We start from the raw sequence: 15988 nt of genomic DNA, 5'->3' as shown, positions 1-15988 counted from the left end.
AGGGAATCCTTTGTAAAAATATAGCTGGAGGTGGGGATCTAATCTGGATCAGCACCATAGTGCAGAGCGTTCTAAACTGTGTATCGCGACACATTAGTGTGTCAGCTGCAGCGTTTAGGTGTGTCGCAGGAACGCTCCCTGCGCTCCACCCATGGTTGGAAAGGGGCTAGTTTAACCTCCGGTTTGCTAGTAAAATTGAATTACTGTATCGTGAAACGATGCACGTGCAAAAAGCGTGTAATCAACATGAAAACTTTGGAAAGCTCTGCCATAATGTCTCACCCCTTTCTCCCTTCTTAACAATTACCCAATGCAAATTGCCCCGTTTCATTTATTGATTTAGTATACCACCAGCTAAAGATTACAGGGCAGTTCACAACATAAAAACACAAAATGAGAACACAAAATATGTAACAAAAATAGAGAGAAAAGAACCAATAACCCCCTCAACACATTTAAAAGGCCACAGAACTTAGATTCCTGTTATAAAAAATGAATAAAGGTGCTATAGTTTAATCACACGCTAGGCTGGCCAAGCAGTTGTTTCTGAAGTGGTGGAACCACAGAGTCAAAAGCATTAATATTTCCTGCATATTGTGCAGAGGTTGACAAAAATGTGGGGCTGTTTCCACATCACCCACTCTTGAAAACATGCTCGAGAACATGCTGGGTCCAGCTCACGTTTAAACCATAAATGCCTTCTAACTATTTTTAGCAGCAGGTTCACAGGCGGAATTATCTCTATAGAGAAGAAATGTATTTTCTTCCTCCAACCTTCCTCTTGCGTCAGAGATAGCCCTGATTGTGGTGAAGGAGCTCTATAGAGCTTGTGAGAATGAAACCTGTGCTGCTCCACACCTTTCAGCTCCAAAGAATCCTGCTCTTTTTAGTCTTTTCTTTCCCTTTCCCTAATTGCGCTCTCATATTATATAGAAGACAAAGAGCAACAGATTTTCGGCTTATTTATTGGAGATCTTTTCACAAGCCCGCTGTACCCGCCAGAAAGGCTCTGCAGGTTATAATGAGGAAAGAGCATCATGAACTGTCTGGATCCAAGGGGTGAACACACTTTTGGTGTTATTAAGAAGCTGTGTTGAACATTCACTAAGCTGCAAAATGGCTACAGAATTTTCTGTCTGGGCACATCTGGCATGTTTCAGTAGGGTGGCATGGAAAGTCATCACCTAAAAAACCCCAAAACCATAGTATGGCAATACTTTTATTAGGACCAGCCAAAATGTAACAGAACCTTGAGCAACTTTAACATCAAAAGACGTTTTTATTACTTCCAGAGTGATAGTCTCCCTCCCACTTCCCCCAGGGGTCTGATTAACCTGAGGCAATAGAAAACTAATTTTGCTTCTTTCTATTCAGCTAAATTCTATATAATTTATCTTTGGCTGTGTGGCAGCTGTGACATTTTTTGAAAACCCACAAGATGACTAATTTATGGGGGAAATCGTTTATTTTAAGGAATTATATAAATTACACCCTCGCACAACAAAGATGGAATCAAATTAAATTCTAGCAAACCATATGGCTTTCATTTGGTGTTCTTGTAAAGAAAAATATCACCTGAAAGGAAAAAAAAAGATCCACTTTGCTTTGGATTATGACTGAAAATACAGATTTGCTAAAAGGGTGCGCATGTACACACACACACACACCACCACCACCGAATAGCATATTTGTGAACCTCATTAAACAAAATATAGAACCATAGACCTGGAATCTATAATATATTGTAATTTAACAACTCTGCCAATAATTTGTCCTTGTCACTTAAAGCCATGAAATGCACACTCTCAACACACCCAATACCCAACATTTCATCAATTAAGCAGATTTTTTGGAGAAGTGTTATGTTCACCCCCCCCAAAAAAAAACCACAAGAGAAAGAGAAAACTTCAGCTGCATATGTCTGTCCTTTACCCTTAAGCCCACAAACACCCAAACAATAATACCATATAGTGCTAAGAGTTGTCTTATCTCCTCTGTGAGCTACCAGCAGTCAAAACTGAAAGTTTGCACTGCATACTCTATTGACGGCACTGTAAAATGGATCCCTTTAAGTCAGTTGTGTTGAGTTGTGTTTAACAGGCAAACTTGCTGAAAACTAGAGAAGCCTGGGGAGGGGGGGATTCAATGCTAATTCTATTGAGAGTGACCCATTGACATTAACTGATATGGCTAACTTTTAACAGGTCTACTCTGAGTAGGATTTAGGTGAATACAACCCCTTTGTGTTTGAGAGGTATCACGTTTGGCAACTCAGGATTGATAAGGCAGAAGAAGTAGGTAGGTAGTGTGCATGTTGTTTGGGGAAAGGAATAGAGGGGGAAATTTGTGAGAGCCATGAGGGGGAAAATACTGAAACTGGAGACTCGAAACTGTTTTAAAGTAGGTCACACGTGCACAGAGGAGAAGGAACAGGTTTTCTGCTTTAAGTTTGCATAAGGGAAGTGACAAGAAGATGGACTTGAAAGTCACTGGTGTGAAAGGTCAAGGAAGGATTACTAACACATTTGGAAAAGAACAATAGAAAAGCTGGACCTGTTCTCAACTGCGTATTTTAATTTTTACGATTTCTTCCCATCAATAATGATTTGCCTGTACATTTTCAATTTTGCTCTTAGTGATGCTTTCCCCCCCAGAAAAATGAAGTGCAAATTGAAATGATAGCTTAAGCTTATTTAATGCTTAAACTATCAGAATCAGGTGATACTTGGATATATCCACTCAGTTCCCTATTATTCTCTTACTCCCTCTTTCATTTCACAAACTCTTCTACATCAGTCTCATTTTTTCCTCTTTCTTTTCTCAGCTCGCCTTTTTACTTTGAGGTTATAAATTGTAGCAGAATTCCATTCATCTGGACACCGATGAAACATGCAATATTTCCATAATGGAGAGGTGTCAGAAAATGATGATCAGACGTTCATTACTGAAAATGAAAGAAGCCAACCATAGCAAGCCAACAGTTACTGTATCCTGAAAATATATTATGTCCCTTAACCAAATATTAAAAATGTAGAAAGAACTGGAGGTTGTATCAGAGATTACCGAATCTCAAGGGATCTGACAGGGATAGGCTGTCCTAGATTCTGGTTGAGGACTTTCTGAAGTGGGATGTTTAAGTTAAGAAGATATGCAAGTCACTTGCCTGCTTTCTGGAAGCCATAAGGAATAAGAATTCATAGAAGGTTGTAGAGAAGAAGCTAGCAACCAGTAATCAGGACTCAGTTCATCAGTGCCTCAAAGAATACTCTGAGGGCCTATCACATAGTTCAATTGCCAAAGCTAACTAGATTTGGTGTATACCAAGTTGCCTGAAGGTGATTGAGTCTAGGTAATGCTGGAGTTGCAGGACCTTGGAGAGCTCCAAGTGGAAGGACAAAGTGAGCTTACTGCAAGGGCTGTAGCTTAGTGGTAGAGCCCACGTATTGCAGAATTCAACATCGGGCATCTTCAGGTAGAGCTTGGAAAGCCACCTGTCTGAAATATCAGAGCTGCCAGGTGTTGAATTCTGGGAACTTCTGCATGCAATACTCAGAAGTAAGTTCCCCTAAGTTCAATGGGACTTCACCCCAGGTAAGTGTGTATAGGATTGCAGCCTGAATCTAGTTTAACAAACGGTTTGAAGCTGTCTGGTTCTCTTCTGCACCTAATGCTAGTGGCAAATCTTTGCATGCAGCAGAGCGTATACAAATATGCACAAGAACCTCCATTCATTCATATATTGGACAAATAATTGTTGGATTGGGCAGTTGAAAACAGAAGGTCCAAGTTCAAAAAATTTGAACTTCGCTGCTACTTGAAGAATGGAAAAATGGATGCCTATGATACTGTAGGCAAAGAGATGCAACAATGTTCAAAGGTCCCTGGGTTTTTACCTAGTTTTGCAACTAGGTAATAGCTGATCTGCTATGAAGGATGAAGAAACTTTGCTGCGCAAGTGGAGAAAGAGGAAAGCCAGTGGTGGGAATAGTATCTGCAGGGATGGGAAGCTGAGCTGTAGACTTAAGTGACTCAGTGTGCTTTACCCAAATAACCTTCAGCTTAAGCTAATGTAGAAACAGTTAGGAATATAGGAAGCTGCCTTATACCAAGTCAGACCATTGGTTCATCTAGCCCAGTACTGTCTACACAACTGGCAGGGGCTCTCCAGGGTTTCGGGCAGGGGAAATTTCTAGCCTTCTCTGAAGATGCTGGAGAATAAACTTGGGGTCTTCTGCATGCATTTGGAAGTAAACTGAGGTAGTAAAGTCCCTGAGTGAGGACTGGGTTTAAATTTAAAAGATAAAAGCAAAGGAGGAAAAGGCACAGCATTAGCGAACCATTTATTTGAACCATTTGCCATTGAATCGTGTTCCAACTTTTGCAGCAGTTTTTCCTTTAGTCATGGTTATTGAGAGTCAGTTATGTCTAAGGAAAACATCTTGGAAGTGAAGAGAAATTCAGGCCACAATTGAATGGTAACGTTTTTCAATGAGTGCATTTTTTTTTTAAAAAGAATCTCTCAAAAAGTTAAAATATATAAGTAAGTAAGTTGGACCCAAAGTAATTGGAGCACATAAAACATAAGCCCAGCGTATCTTCCCTTAGTGCTGCAAAGGAGATATTGCAAACCCTCAGCAAAAAATTAATTGGTTGCAACAGTAAATCTGAAATACAGGTGAGAAACTTGAGCCAGAACCAGCCTACAAATTTAGAATAATTATGCAATGGAGCTCCACTGGGATTGTATCACTTCAGAGTGTCCTGGCAGGGAGGATTACATGTTACAATATTTTCCCAATTAAAAAAACAGCCCAAACTTTTTTAAAAAAACTTCTAGTTAAAAACTTTCCTCCTGATGTGATAGTTTTTCCAAGAATCAGGTTTTTCCTTCTTAAAACATAGCTCACCCAGTCTGCAGATTGGCTCTTGAATGTTTTTGTGCTTTCACTCCATTTCAGTAGGCACTATCTACAGGAGTTGGTAATGTGGCATGGGTGACTAGAATGTACAACATACAATACCTAAAGAAATATAAAAAGTATTACACCTGAAACATTTGGGCAAACTCACATCTTATCCAAAGTACCATGCTTTCTGTTAGGAAGATCCCGATTTATAATATATTCTGCAGAGAACATCTTATTTCTTTTCTTTTGCTCATACAGTGATATCTTGTAACTGTCAAGTTACAAGTCATTGTGTATGTTATCTATTTCACTTTCCTCTTCATTAGAAATATCTTTTCTTTTCTGGGATCAAAAGTACCCCGATGCTGCTCAGTAATTTATCAGATGTCATTTTGTTTTTAATAGAGGACAATAATTATTTGCTATGATTCAAGATGACACACACTGACAACTGAAAGGCACTATCTATTTCGCAGAAATAACGGGAAAGGATGATGAATAGGATTGAAATCAGTTTCTAAATCAATAAACTGTTAGGAGCGCTGCCTTTGTTACAACTTGAAGAGATCTCATTGCAAGCAACAACTTTCAGCTATTGTGTCTACTGCAAAGTTTTCCTTTGGAACAGCAGGGCTAAAATACCTATAATTTAAGAACTACCACCATCCTAAATTTATATGCTTTGTTCACACAGCATATGTACTATTCAGACTTCACTTTCTCACATAAGGAGACAAGCCCTTGAATTCCAGCTTCTTTTGGTTCATTTCATTGTAGGACAGGACTGAGACAGCTCTATGGGTAGCAGTCACAAAATGGCTGCCATGGGATGTGTGGCACAACACAAAATGGCTGCCACATCTGAAACAGGAGAAAAGGGGACAGAAATACAAAATAGTGCAGGCATGTCTCCCCATCTTCTGCATTGTGAATTTCTGAGGGAAATTATATTGATATCCTTCATACCGTTGGGCACACTCGTGTCTGCAGATGCTTGGTTGGCAAACTGTGTTCTGAATTCCTTTACCAGAGTTTGACAGCTTTGGCACTGAGGGATCTGGGGGGAAGTTCTCTTTGGTGATCTGCCTCAGTCACCGGGACCCTGGTGGGCTTCTCTAGCAGTGGTAGGCAGCAGCACTCCAAGCCATACCGGGTGTCAGGTTTTAGCAATCAAATTAATTTCTCACACAGCCCTGATAAATGCTATGTTAGACATACTGTGGAAATGAAAATGGCAGCTAGATCCAGCCACCTGCTGCTGCTCAGGGTATCAGGCTGGAAGCATTTTTCCAAGCAGGGCCAAGGCCAGGCATCAGTGGTGGGTCCTGCTAGGACACATGGGTACTGGGTGCTAAAAGCTAGCTCTGAAGCCACCACATGAGACACACTATGTCTTCCAACAAGTTTCAGAGCTTGTGCCTATAATATGGTGCAATCTGTGTGGAGTAAGCTACTAGTAAGCTAGGAGTTGCTCACAAACATTGTGTGCATACATGGAACATGCAAAGAATGTCTGTTAACTAAATGTCTTTTAAAAGATTCCATTGTATTGACTGAAGTACAGGAAAAGTCCAGCCATTTGTTTTCCGACAGAATTATTTCCCAGTCCAAGCTGCCAGGGACTGATCTTAGGGCTTTCTGCATCATCATAATCATATTATTTGTACCCTATCCATCTGACTGGATAGCCCCAGCCACTTTGATCAGCAAAGCAGATGCTGAACTACTGAACTACCGAACTATGGTCCTGAGTGGGTCTATTTTCCATCACCACCCTATAGGTGCTTCAAGGATTGAGTACACCCTAGAGGTAGGGATGGGGTGGGAGGGGAAGGAATTCAATTCAGTTTGCATTTAAAGCCAAATCTATCAAATCCATACTTTCTGAAGCAATATGAAAAAGAAAACACAGGCACCCTACAAAATTCACACTTATGCAAACTTTGCAGGGCAGTTCTCCAACCAATGTTTACAAAAATGAATATATACAGGGAAATGCATATAGACATATATTTATGAAAATAACATACAGTAATGCACTGTATCATATTTATTATATTAATTAAATATGTATACTGCCCTTCATCTGAAGATCACAGCATAAAATACACAAAACGTATTAGGGAAAATTGCTTGCAAAATATGTGTACATTAATCAAAACTGCATTAAAATATGCTTATTAGGAGAAATTAACTCTAAAATTGCAAATTGCTACAGAAATGTGAAGAACGCAATTAAAGATTGTAAAAAGGAGAAACTGAGAGAATAAAAGCTGAGAATGCCTCCCACCCCTACCTGGTGGGAATATAGCTTTGCGTCAGGCCGGAAATAGGTCTCTTCCTGGTACAGACCTAAAGTTTCTCCAAAAAACCCCATTGAAATGTTAAGAGCAGCATTTTGTCCACACATTATAAAAAGGGATGGAAGTAACCTTGCTGCAGGGAGGACATGCTTGCTGCTGAAAATTGCTTCCGTGTGGCTGAGCTGGAGAGGCAAGGTGCATACCCCCAAAATAACTTCCTTTTGGGTTAAAAAATTAAAGGAGTCCATGAAACAATGATGAAAAAATAAATAGCCTTGCTTGTGTTTTCCATCCCAAACAGGAAAGAACAATCAAGGCTTGTCCTTCAAATTAAATATTAAAAAACAGAGTTTATTCCAGGCTATGCTTTCCTCGCTCTAATAGAGCAGTGTAGATCTACTACTGTTGCTGGTGCTTTTTAAAAGAAGAGGCTGTCATTCTCACAGAAAGATTATTTCTATCCCTTTCCGTTACATGGAGATGGAACATCATGTCATTGAAGCTGGACTAGTGCTAGTGAAATTACAGCTCTGAGAGAGAAGTGTGCTGTATTTTATCATGCAGAACGATCTCGCCACAAAGCAAGTGAGAATTAGGTTGCATCCTCCCAGCTTGAGAGGCCGCGTGCTTCCTTGAGAGTTAGCCTCAAGAAATGCAGGGAGACTTAAGAGTAAACGTACGTTAAGATCAAGCTCCATAAATTTATTTCATCCCATTCTTTTCAGCGAAAACTAAAGTGGTCCACATTCCAGCTGGGCTGTGAATCAAAGAGAAATGCTGTTATGCTAAGCATATTAGTCAAAGGTGAGACCCTCCAGAACTGTTTACTACTGGTAAATGTGATTATGAAACTGGCATAGGGTATGTTTTATGTTTTTCGGTTGATAGCCTTCAAGAACTGTGTGCCCTTTAAACTGCTCCACCCAAAAGTATCTCACCACATCACAGATGGGAATTCATGTAAAGAACTAACATTGCTTGCCATTATAACCATTTTAAGAGTTTTTCAAAGGACCTCTAAACAGCATATCAGCTTTTAATAGCATTTGTTTTGCTGTTCTTCTACATTCATTCTTGAATTTTTAGCTTACATATACAACTATTTAAAATTTCTTACCAGCTCGTTACTTCCATCCTCGTCAAAATCCTCCTCTATCCCATCAGTCATATCTTCGCCATCTCCATCTGCATCTAAACCTCCTTCTATAGGATCCTCTGTGGAATTGTCAGCGTTCTCTGATATACATTCCTCTTGGATCAAGTCTGCACAGTCTTCTATTTGTTTCTTTTGGGTTTCTATAAGAAAAAGGCGAAAAATGTAGCTTAAGTAAGATCCCCTTTTCCAGAAATGGAACTGTGTTATAGACAGCAGAATACATTCTCTGAATCCCCAAATGAGACCAGATATATCACCCAGGTTCAGAGATCTTCTTTTGGCTTGCTAAGAGGCTGATACATGCCCAGCGGGATATTTGCCTTTGAACATAAGTTCCCTGTGCACCATCACAAACTATTTCTGAAATCCCCTTGAGTTTAAAAGGATGCTTTTCGAATGATGAAGTTGGAAGAGGAGAGCAAGTTGGAGGGTTAGTTTCAGACTCATATTTATGACCAAGATTACATGCTTATGAAAGTGATACTGGTCTCCTGAGCATTTGAGCTATCTTTCTAAAAGTAAATTTCATACTGTCACGGTTGCAGTGATGCATGTGAAAATGTAACGAGGGACCATAGAAGAGAAGCCTGCTGGATCAGACCAAAGGCCTAGCTAGTCCAAATTTTTATTCTCACAATGTTCTCATATGTCATTGGGAAGCTCATAAGCACAACACAAATGCAGTAATACTCAGTTGGTTGGGATCCCCAGAAACTGGTATTCACATGCATACTGCTTCTGATATTTGTCATCATTCAGTGCCATGTAGAATCATAGAATTGTGGACTTGGAAGGGATCCCTAGGGTCATCTAGTCCAACTTCCTGTGATGTGGGTATCTCAATTAAAGCATCCATGACAGATGGCCATCCAACCTCTGCTTAAAAACCTCCAAGCAAGGAGAGTCTACCACCTCTCATGGGAGTCTGCTCTGCTCTCAAACAGCTCATACTGTCAGAAAGCTCTTCCTGATGTTTAGTCAGAATCTCCTTTCTGAAGCTATTGGTTTGGGTCCTAGCCTCCAGAGCAGGAGAAAACAACCTTGCTCCATCACCCATGTGATAGTCCTTGAGATATCTGAAGATGGCTATCGTATCTCTTTTCAATCTCCTCTTTTGTAGGCTAAACATATCTAGATCCTTCAACTGCTCCTCCTAAGGTTTGGTTTCCAGACCCTTGATCATCTTGGTTATCCTCTAAACATGGTCCAGCTTGTCAATATCCTTAATTTGTGGTGCCCAGAACTGGACACAGTAGTCCAGGTGTGGTCTGACCAAAGCAGAATACAGCAGTACTATTTCTTCCCTTGATCTGGATACTACTCTTCTGTTGATGCAGACTAAAATAGCATTAGCTGTTTTTGCTGTTACATCACACTGTTGACTTATGTTAAGCTTGCCAGCTTTAAAACACATAATTAATTAGCAAAATAAGACATCTGAGTATAAACCCATTACTTTTCTGTCCCTTTATAACTTCCATAAAGATAAGCGAGACAGACCTTAGTATAGTGCATAAAAGATCATTAAAACTTTCCCTGTTTTTCATTTCTATGTTTGCTTAAGCTTCCCACTGTTGGATGTAAGCAGCTCATGCTGTATATTCTGCCTATTATAATAGATTGTTTGAAATATCTGCCACTTAAAAATCTGCCACTTTTCAAGTCGTTCTCCTTTGCAATGCAGCTGATTGTTTTTTGTTCAGGGAGGACCAGAAGGAAGCCTTTAGCAGATAAAAAGGATTTGGTATTCTTATATTTTATCAGTTGCAACTCGCAGAAACATATCAAGCATATCAGTTCACAATCAAGCCATTTAAGCAGGATTAAATCCCACTGATTTTGAAGACAAAGTCAGCACATGATTTAAATCACTGGTACCCAAAAGTACTATGGTTGCATTATACCATCTATGAATTTAAATGTCATGATACAGAATAGATTATCTCTCCCTCTCCCTCTCTTGTACCCAGAACCCACAAAAGTGTCACTCTGGTCAGGGTTCAAATTCCCACCCAATCATGTAGCATAACCAGTATTGAAAAGGATCTAGGTTGGGTTTTTTTTTTTGTACATTGCCCTGAGGCGACTATGCAGAAGGCGATTAATCAATTAATATTGATAAATAATAATAATAATAATAATAATAATAATAATAATAATAATAATAATAATAATAATAATAATAATAATGCTCACCTGTCAGTTCAGTCATGATTAACATGCTCTGAGCTATCTTTTTATATTCTGCTGTCTATGAGTCAGTGCAGAATGACAGTCTAAGATCTGATTTGTATTTAAATGAATTCACAAGCCTTTTTCACACACAAAAACCCATAATTTTTTCCTGCTCTCATGGAGGCTCTTTGCATATTAATAGCTTTTATGCTGACTCCTCCTTCATGGGATTTGCCATCCCAGAAGGAAAGTGCTTTGTTTTGCAATGTTTTGATGTTAACGATGTTTAACATACGAACTTGTGCATAATTTGTGTTAATGTTTTTGTGTAATAGCATGCCCCTCTACCGTCCCAATTAAATTGGGACATCCTGTTTTTGGGTGCCGTGCTCTTGTGTGGGTATGTGACTCACGTGGGAACATGGCACAGAAGATGCCTGCGACATGTCAGAGGGCATGCAATTAATAGATTTTCCATTGCACTGTGCAAGGATACATACATTTCCAAATTCACCACTAATCAGAGTCCCTTGCAATGAATATTCTAGGTTTTTATTTTAATCTACAGCAATTATGCAGAGCAAGTCCATAGATGGGGAACCTGTGGCCCTCCAAATGGCATATTCTGAGTGCAAGATGCTATTGTGACCCAGGCATCAGTAAATTTTCATTTCTTTATATACCAAACTGAAATCTATTTTTGCATGAAGAGCAGTTAAGAAAATTTAAAAACTGCTATATGTTGGGAAAGATGGAGGGCACAAGGAGAAGGGGACGACAGAGGACGAGATGGTTGGATAGTGCTCTAGAAGCTACCAGCATGAGTTTGACCAAACTGCGGGAGGCAGTGGAAGACAGGAGTGCCTGGCGTGCTCTGGTCCATGGGGTCATGAAGAGTCGGACACGACTAAACGACTAAACAACAACACTCTTGTAAATATTACCAGAATTGCACCCTGTCAAGGAGAAAACAGTTTGCAGCCTCTTTATTTCATAGGGTGGAATATTTGTCAATTATTGGAATATTTAATTCATTATTGTCTACTCTACCTGCTTGTGGCTCTCCCAAGTGCTTTGCGTGATCTTTCCCAATGCCAGCTAGGACCCTCCTAACTATGGGACCGCCTCTCCCGGTATGTCCCACGGAGGACCTTAAGGTCCATAAATAGCAACACCCTAGAGGTCCCAGACACTAAGGAAGTTAGATTAGCCTCAATCAGAGCCAGGGCCTTTTCAACACTGACTCCAGCCTGGTGGAATGCTCTGTCTCATGAGACCAGGGCCCTGCAGGATATGATTTCTTTCCGCAGGGCCTGTAAGACAGAGTTGTTCTGCCTGGCCTTTGGCTTGGAGTCAATTTGATTCCCTCCCCCTCTTTCTTTTTTCCTTTCTCCTCCTGTGATGAGGCTGCATTTTAATGTTTTAATGTTGTATTTAACCTTGTTTTTTACGTTGTATTTCAATCAACTTGTTTTTATTATTGGTTGTTAGCCGGCCTGAGCCTGGCCTTGGCTGGGGAGGGTGGGGTATAAATAAAATTTCTTATTCTTATTTATTATCCTCTTAATTGGAAATACATGGGATTGAACCTCAAACCTTCTGAAAGCAGACAAAAGGGAGATGAAGAAATGACTGTGCACTCATATGCATGATTGACCTGTAAGATTGGCCTATCTACTCTGAAATAGTGTCACAGAATTCAGTGGGGATTACTCCCAGGTAAATTGGTGTATGGGTGCAGCCAAGAGAATAGCTAAACCTAGTCTTTAAACAGTTGTTAGTTGCTTAGTGGCTTATAAGTTTGTACTCAAAAAGCCTCTTTCTGGTCCTAAATGTGAGCACATCAGTATTTCCAAAATTGCCTCTCCCATAGAACTGATGATATGATTCACAACTTTGCACAGAATTAATTCACTCTTTAATGAGCTGCCAAGAGCTATGGATTATTTCCACATACCAGCTTCAGCCTTCTGCTGCTTCTCAATCTTCTCCAGCCTCCCTAGCAAAGAGTCGATTTTTGTTTTGATCTGAGTTAATTCCTTCTTGATTGTTTGTAACTCATCTGATTTCACTGAAGAGAAAAAGAACAAAAGGTACCAACTATGACACAAATAATATTTCAACACAAAGGTAAAGGCGATAAAGGCGAAAACCGAAGTTCAAGGTATAGCCTTATAGATTTTTATTTCTATGTTTTAATATTTTTTCAGCGAAGGGTAAGTTAGAACGTTAGTATATTACCTCTCAGCCCTTGCCCCAAATGACACTATTTCTATGTTCATCCATGTACGTAAAAGACTAATATGTCATTTGCAAAGTGTTTGGGATTTTTCATGCAAGTATAGTGGTACCTTGGGTTAAGAACTTAATTCATTCTGGATGTCCGTTCTTAACCTGAAACTGTTCTTAACCTGAGGTACCACTTTAGCTAATGGGGCCTCCTGCTGCCGCCGCGCGATGTCTGTTCTCATCCTGAAGCAAAGTTCTTAACCCAAGGTACTATTTCTGGGTTAGTGGAGTCTGTAACCTGAAGCATATGTAACCTGAAGCGTCTGTAGCCAGAGGTACCACTGTGCAGTATAAAAAAAGAGCTGGACCACCTATGAGGCTGGGTGAGGCAGCTGCCTCAGGTGAGACCCATCTTGTTCCACCATCCAGCTTTGCCACTGCTTTTTCCAGCCTCTAACGTCAGACAGGGACTGGCAGCAAAGCTCTGCAAAATGCCTCCTCTCCTGAGCAAGTCAGCAAGAGGGGAGGCGTTCTGCCATCCAGCTTTGCTACTAGGCAGGGGGGAAATCTCCCCCCTCCGCCTGGCAGTGTGACAGAGCTTTGCACCAGCTTCTGTGAACCCCTACTGCTGGGTGGAAGGAGGGGGATCTGGAATGGATTAGTCCTCGCCTGGTGGGGTAGTATCCTTAAGGAGTTTGTGCCCCCGTTGCTGAAACATCTCAGGCCACCCCTGGTACAAAATCTACATGGCTTATTTCATGGGTAGGCACACTAAGGCCTGGGGGCCGGATCTGGCCCAATTGCCTTCTCAATCCGGCCCGCGGACAGTCCAGGAATCTGTGTTTTTACATGAGTAGAATGTGTCCTTTTATTTAAAATGCATCTCTGGGTTATTTGTGGGGCATAGGAATTCATTCATCCCCCCCCCTCAAAATATAGTCTGGCCCTCCACAAGGTCTGAGGGACAGTGGACCGGCCCCCTACTGAAAAAGTTTGCTGACCCGTGGCTTATTTCATTCAGCCTAGATTAGAGAAGAAAGTTGCACTGTGGTAGTTGCATTCGTTGAACAAGGTCTATTCACTAGTCATTTGGTCTCGTTCTTTCTGTGAATAGTCACGTGTGCTATCTCATGCACGCCACTATACAGCCAAAGATATTCGGGTTTGTGGTGACATTTCTGAAGGTAAAGTCATTCAGAATGAGGGCAAACTATCTTCCACTTTTGATGCAATGCCTGAAGATTCACTGGAATGAGGGGGGGTGGGTTGCTTTCTGATGTGAAAACATTCAAGAAAACTGTTCCCATTTATCATAACTACAAAATTGTCTGACTCCCCAGGCTTCTTTTGGTAGACATGCTATATATTTCATTGATCTAATACCATATCAAATTGTTTGTCTCACACCATCATGTAAAAACTGGCTAACAGTCATGAAGTCACAACTGATTTATGAAAAAAACCCCCAAAACACTTTGCTCCCAGATAGTTCCTCCAGATCCATAAACAAAATAATGAGAAAACTGTTTAATATTTTCCTCCTTTGCAATTTCACATAAATATAGGAGCATCTGCTTCAATTTTACTTGCAGAAAGCAAAGTGTGCCATGGAACATCAATATAGCAGCATTCATCTGCTGTTGCTTTTGATGAAAAATGACAAATAAGTTGTCACTTGGCTGATTTTTTAACAAAAAGTATGCTACATGAGATTTATATTTTTACTGGATTTTTTTTTAAAAAAAGGTCAGAAATTAACCAGAGTCAAAACAATATGCAAACCCCTCAAGCTTGTTAACAACATTGAGGTCCTCACTCTACTTCTAGTGGACAATTTGCTACTTTTAGAAACAGACCACCCTCCAAAACTTTTGCAGCTGCACAAAAATCCATATAGGACCTAGAATGCAATCTTGCTCCTCTTGTGTATAAAAACAAAGCAGGCCTGGCACAGGGTTTTTGAATACCACTTGCTGAAAACTTCAGGAGCGGAGAGTGCCCTTGTCCCTGGGTCCTGCCTGTGGGCATCAGGTTGGCAACTGTGAGAACAGATGCTGGGCTACATGAGCTATGGGCTTGATCCAGCAGGGAACTGTTGGACTTAGAAAAGTTACCCACTGTGAGATCTGTGAGCCTCTAATGATTCTAAAGATCAAAGATCCCACTGCGGGGGTGGGGGGTGGGTGGAATCTGCCCAGGCACACTTTCCATTGTACAGTGGGAAAGGAAAGGAGCAACTGACTATGCAATTTATGAACGGGGTCTTAATTTATGAATCAGTCTTCAGCCTCAGGACATGCACACACACGAGGCTTAAATAAGGTTTCGCCTTTTGACTAGCCACCCTCGCATACAAATATAAAACCACGTTAGTGAAAATGTACATTCAGTGTCAAAGAGGTTTTTTTTTAATGTCAACATTAACAACATTCATTGCCCTACTAGTATGCGAGAGAATTAATGCCCTGGGAAGAACCTGTCAGGGATGTGCTACCAGTTTTCAGTCACTGACACAGCAGGGGAGAAACCAGCACAGCTGATTGAAGGCTTTGTCAAGACAGGGGAATTATGTCTGCCTCAACCAGTCTGCAGCTTCTTCATTTGTGAAGAGGTTCTTACATCCTTCAAACACAAGACAGGAACTCCAGAAAGGACACACTGTGCTGTGGAAAGCTGTGGGGCACCCCAAGGGAATAACTTATACAGGCTTTCAGCAGTGCTTTGCACTTCATAGACTGTTTATAATGCTTCAGCAGTACAACAACAGCTTTCTGTTCTTGGATGGTTGCCTTGCAGTCCTTTGGGGTGCCAGATGCAGTTCAAGATCCCACTGTTTAGAGATGTAAACAGCACACATCCTGGCTATTATAACGGAGACCTGCTGTCCCAGGCAGTTACTGTGGACAGCTATCATGACATGGAGGGTATTTGTGCTTCGCCACTGTGTGAAGTAGACCCACTGAAATCAATGAGTCCACGGCATGGCTCCTGCCACTATGGAACAGCAAATCCGACTTTGCCAAAGGGTGATAACCAATGTTAGAGTAGACTCACTGAAATCAATGAGTCTACACCGAATATGACTTCGTTCAGTCATAGGCAAACTTGGTCCGCCAGATGTTTTGGGACTACAACTCCCATCATCCCTGACCACTGGTCCTGTTAGCTAGGGATGATGGGAGTTGTAGTCTCAAAACATCTGGAGGGCCGAGTTTGCC

At 40.8% G+C, this 15988-nt stretch overlaps 1 protein-coding gene across 6 annotated transcripts in view; it reads right to left on the bottom strand.

Annotated features, from left to right (window-relative positions):
* RALYL (RALY RNA binding protein like) overlaps positions 1-15988 on the bottom strand; it is a 257854-nt gene that overhangs the window by 3012 nt on the left and 238854 nt on the right. For 4 of the 6 annotated variants that reach the window (XM_081205063.1, XM_081205060.1, XM_081205061.1 and 1 more), the window contains exons 7-9: positions 12499-12612; positions 8328-8506; positions 7148-7967 (exon numbers count right to left, since the gene is read on the bottom strand). In XM_081205063.1, coding sequence (XP_081061189.1) covers positions 7932-7967; positions 8328-8506; positions 12499-12612 — 329 coding nt within the window. In that variant the 3' untranslated portion in view covers positions 7148-7931. Of the gene's footprint in view, positions 1-7147; positions 7968-8327; positions 8507-12498; positions 12613-15988 lie in introns of those variants that run through there. The other 2 variants (XM_081205064.1, XM_081205059.1) reach the window with 2 other exon arrangements.

The sequence above is a fragment of the Podarcis bocagei genome, assembly GCF_964188305.1.
Source record: "Podarcis bocagei genome assembly, chromosome: 8".
NCBI classification, from domain to species: domain Eukaryota; kingdom Metazoa; phylum Chordata; class Lepidosauria; order Squamata; family Lacertidae; genus Podarcis; species Podarcis bocagei.
Note: the sequence above shows the minus strand (reverse complement) of the source record. Positions and strands in the feature narration are given on the sequence as shown.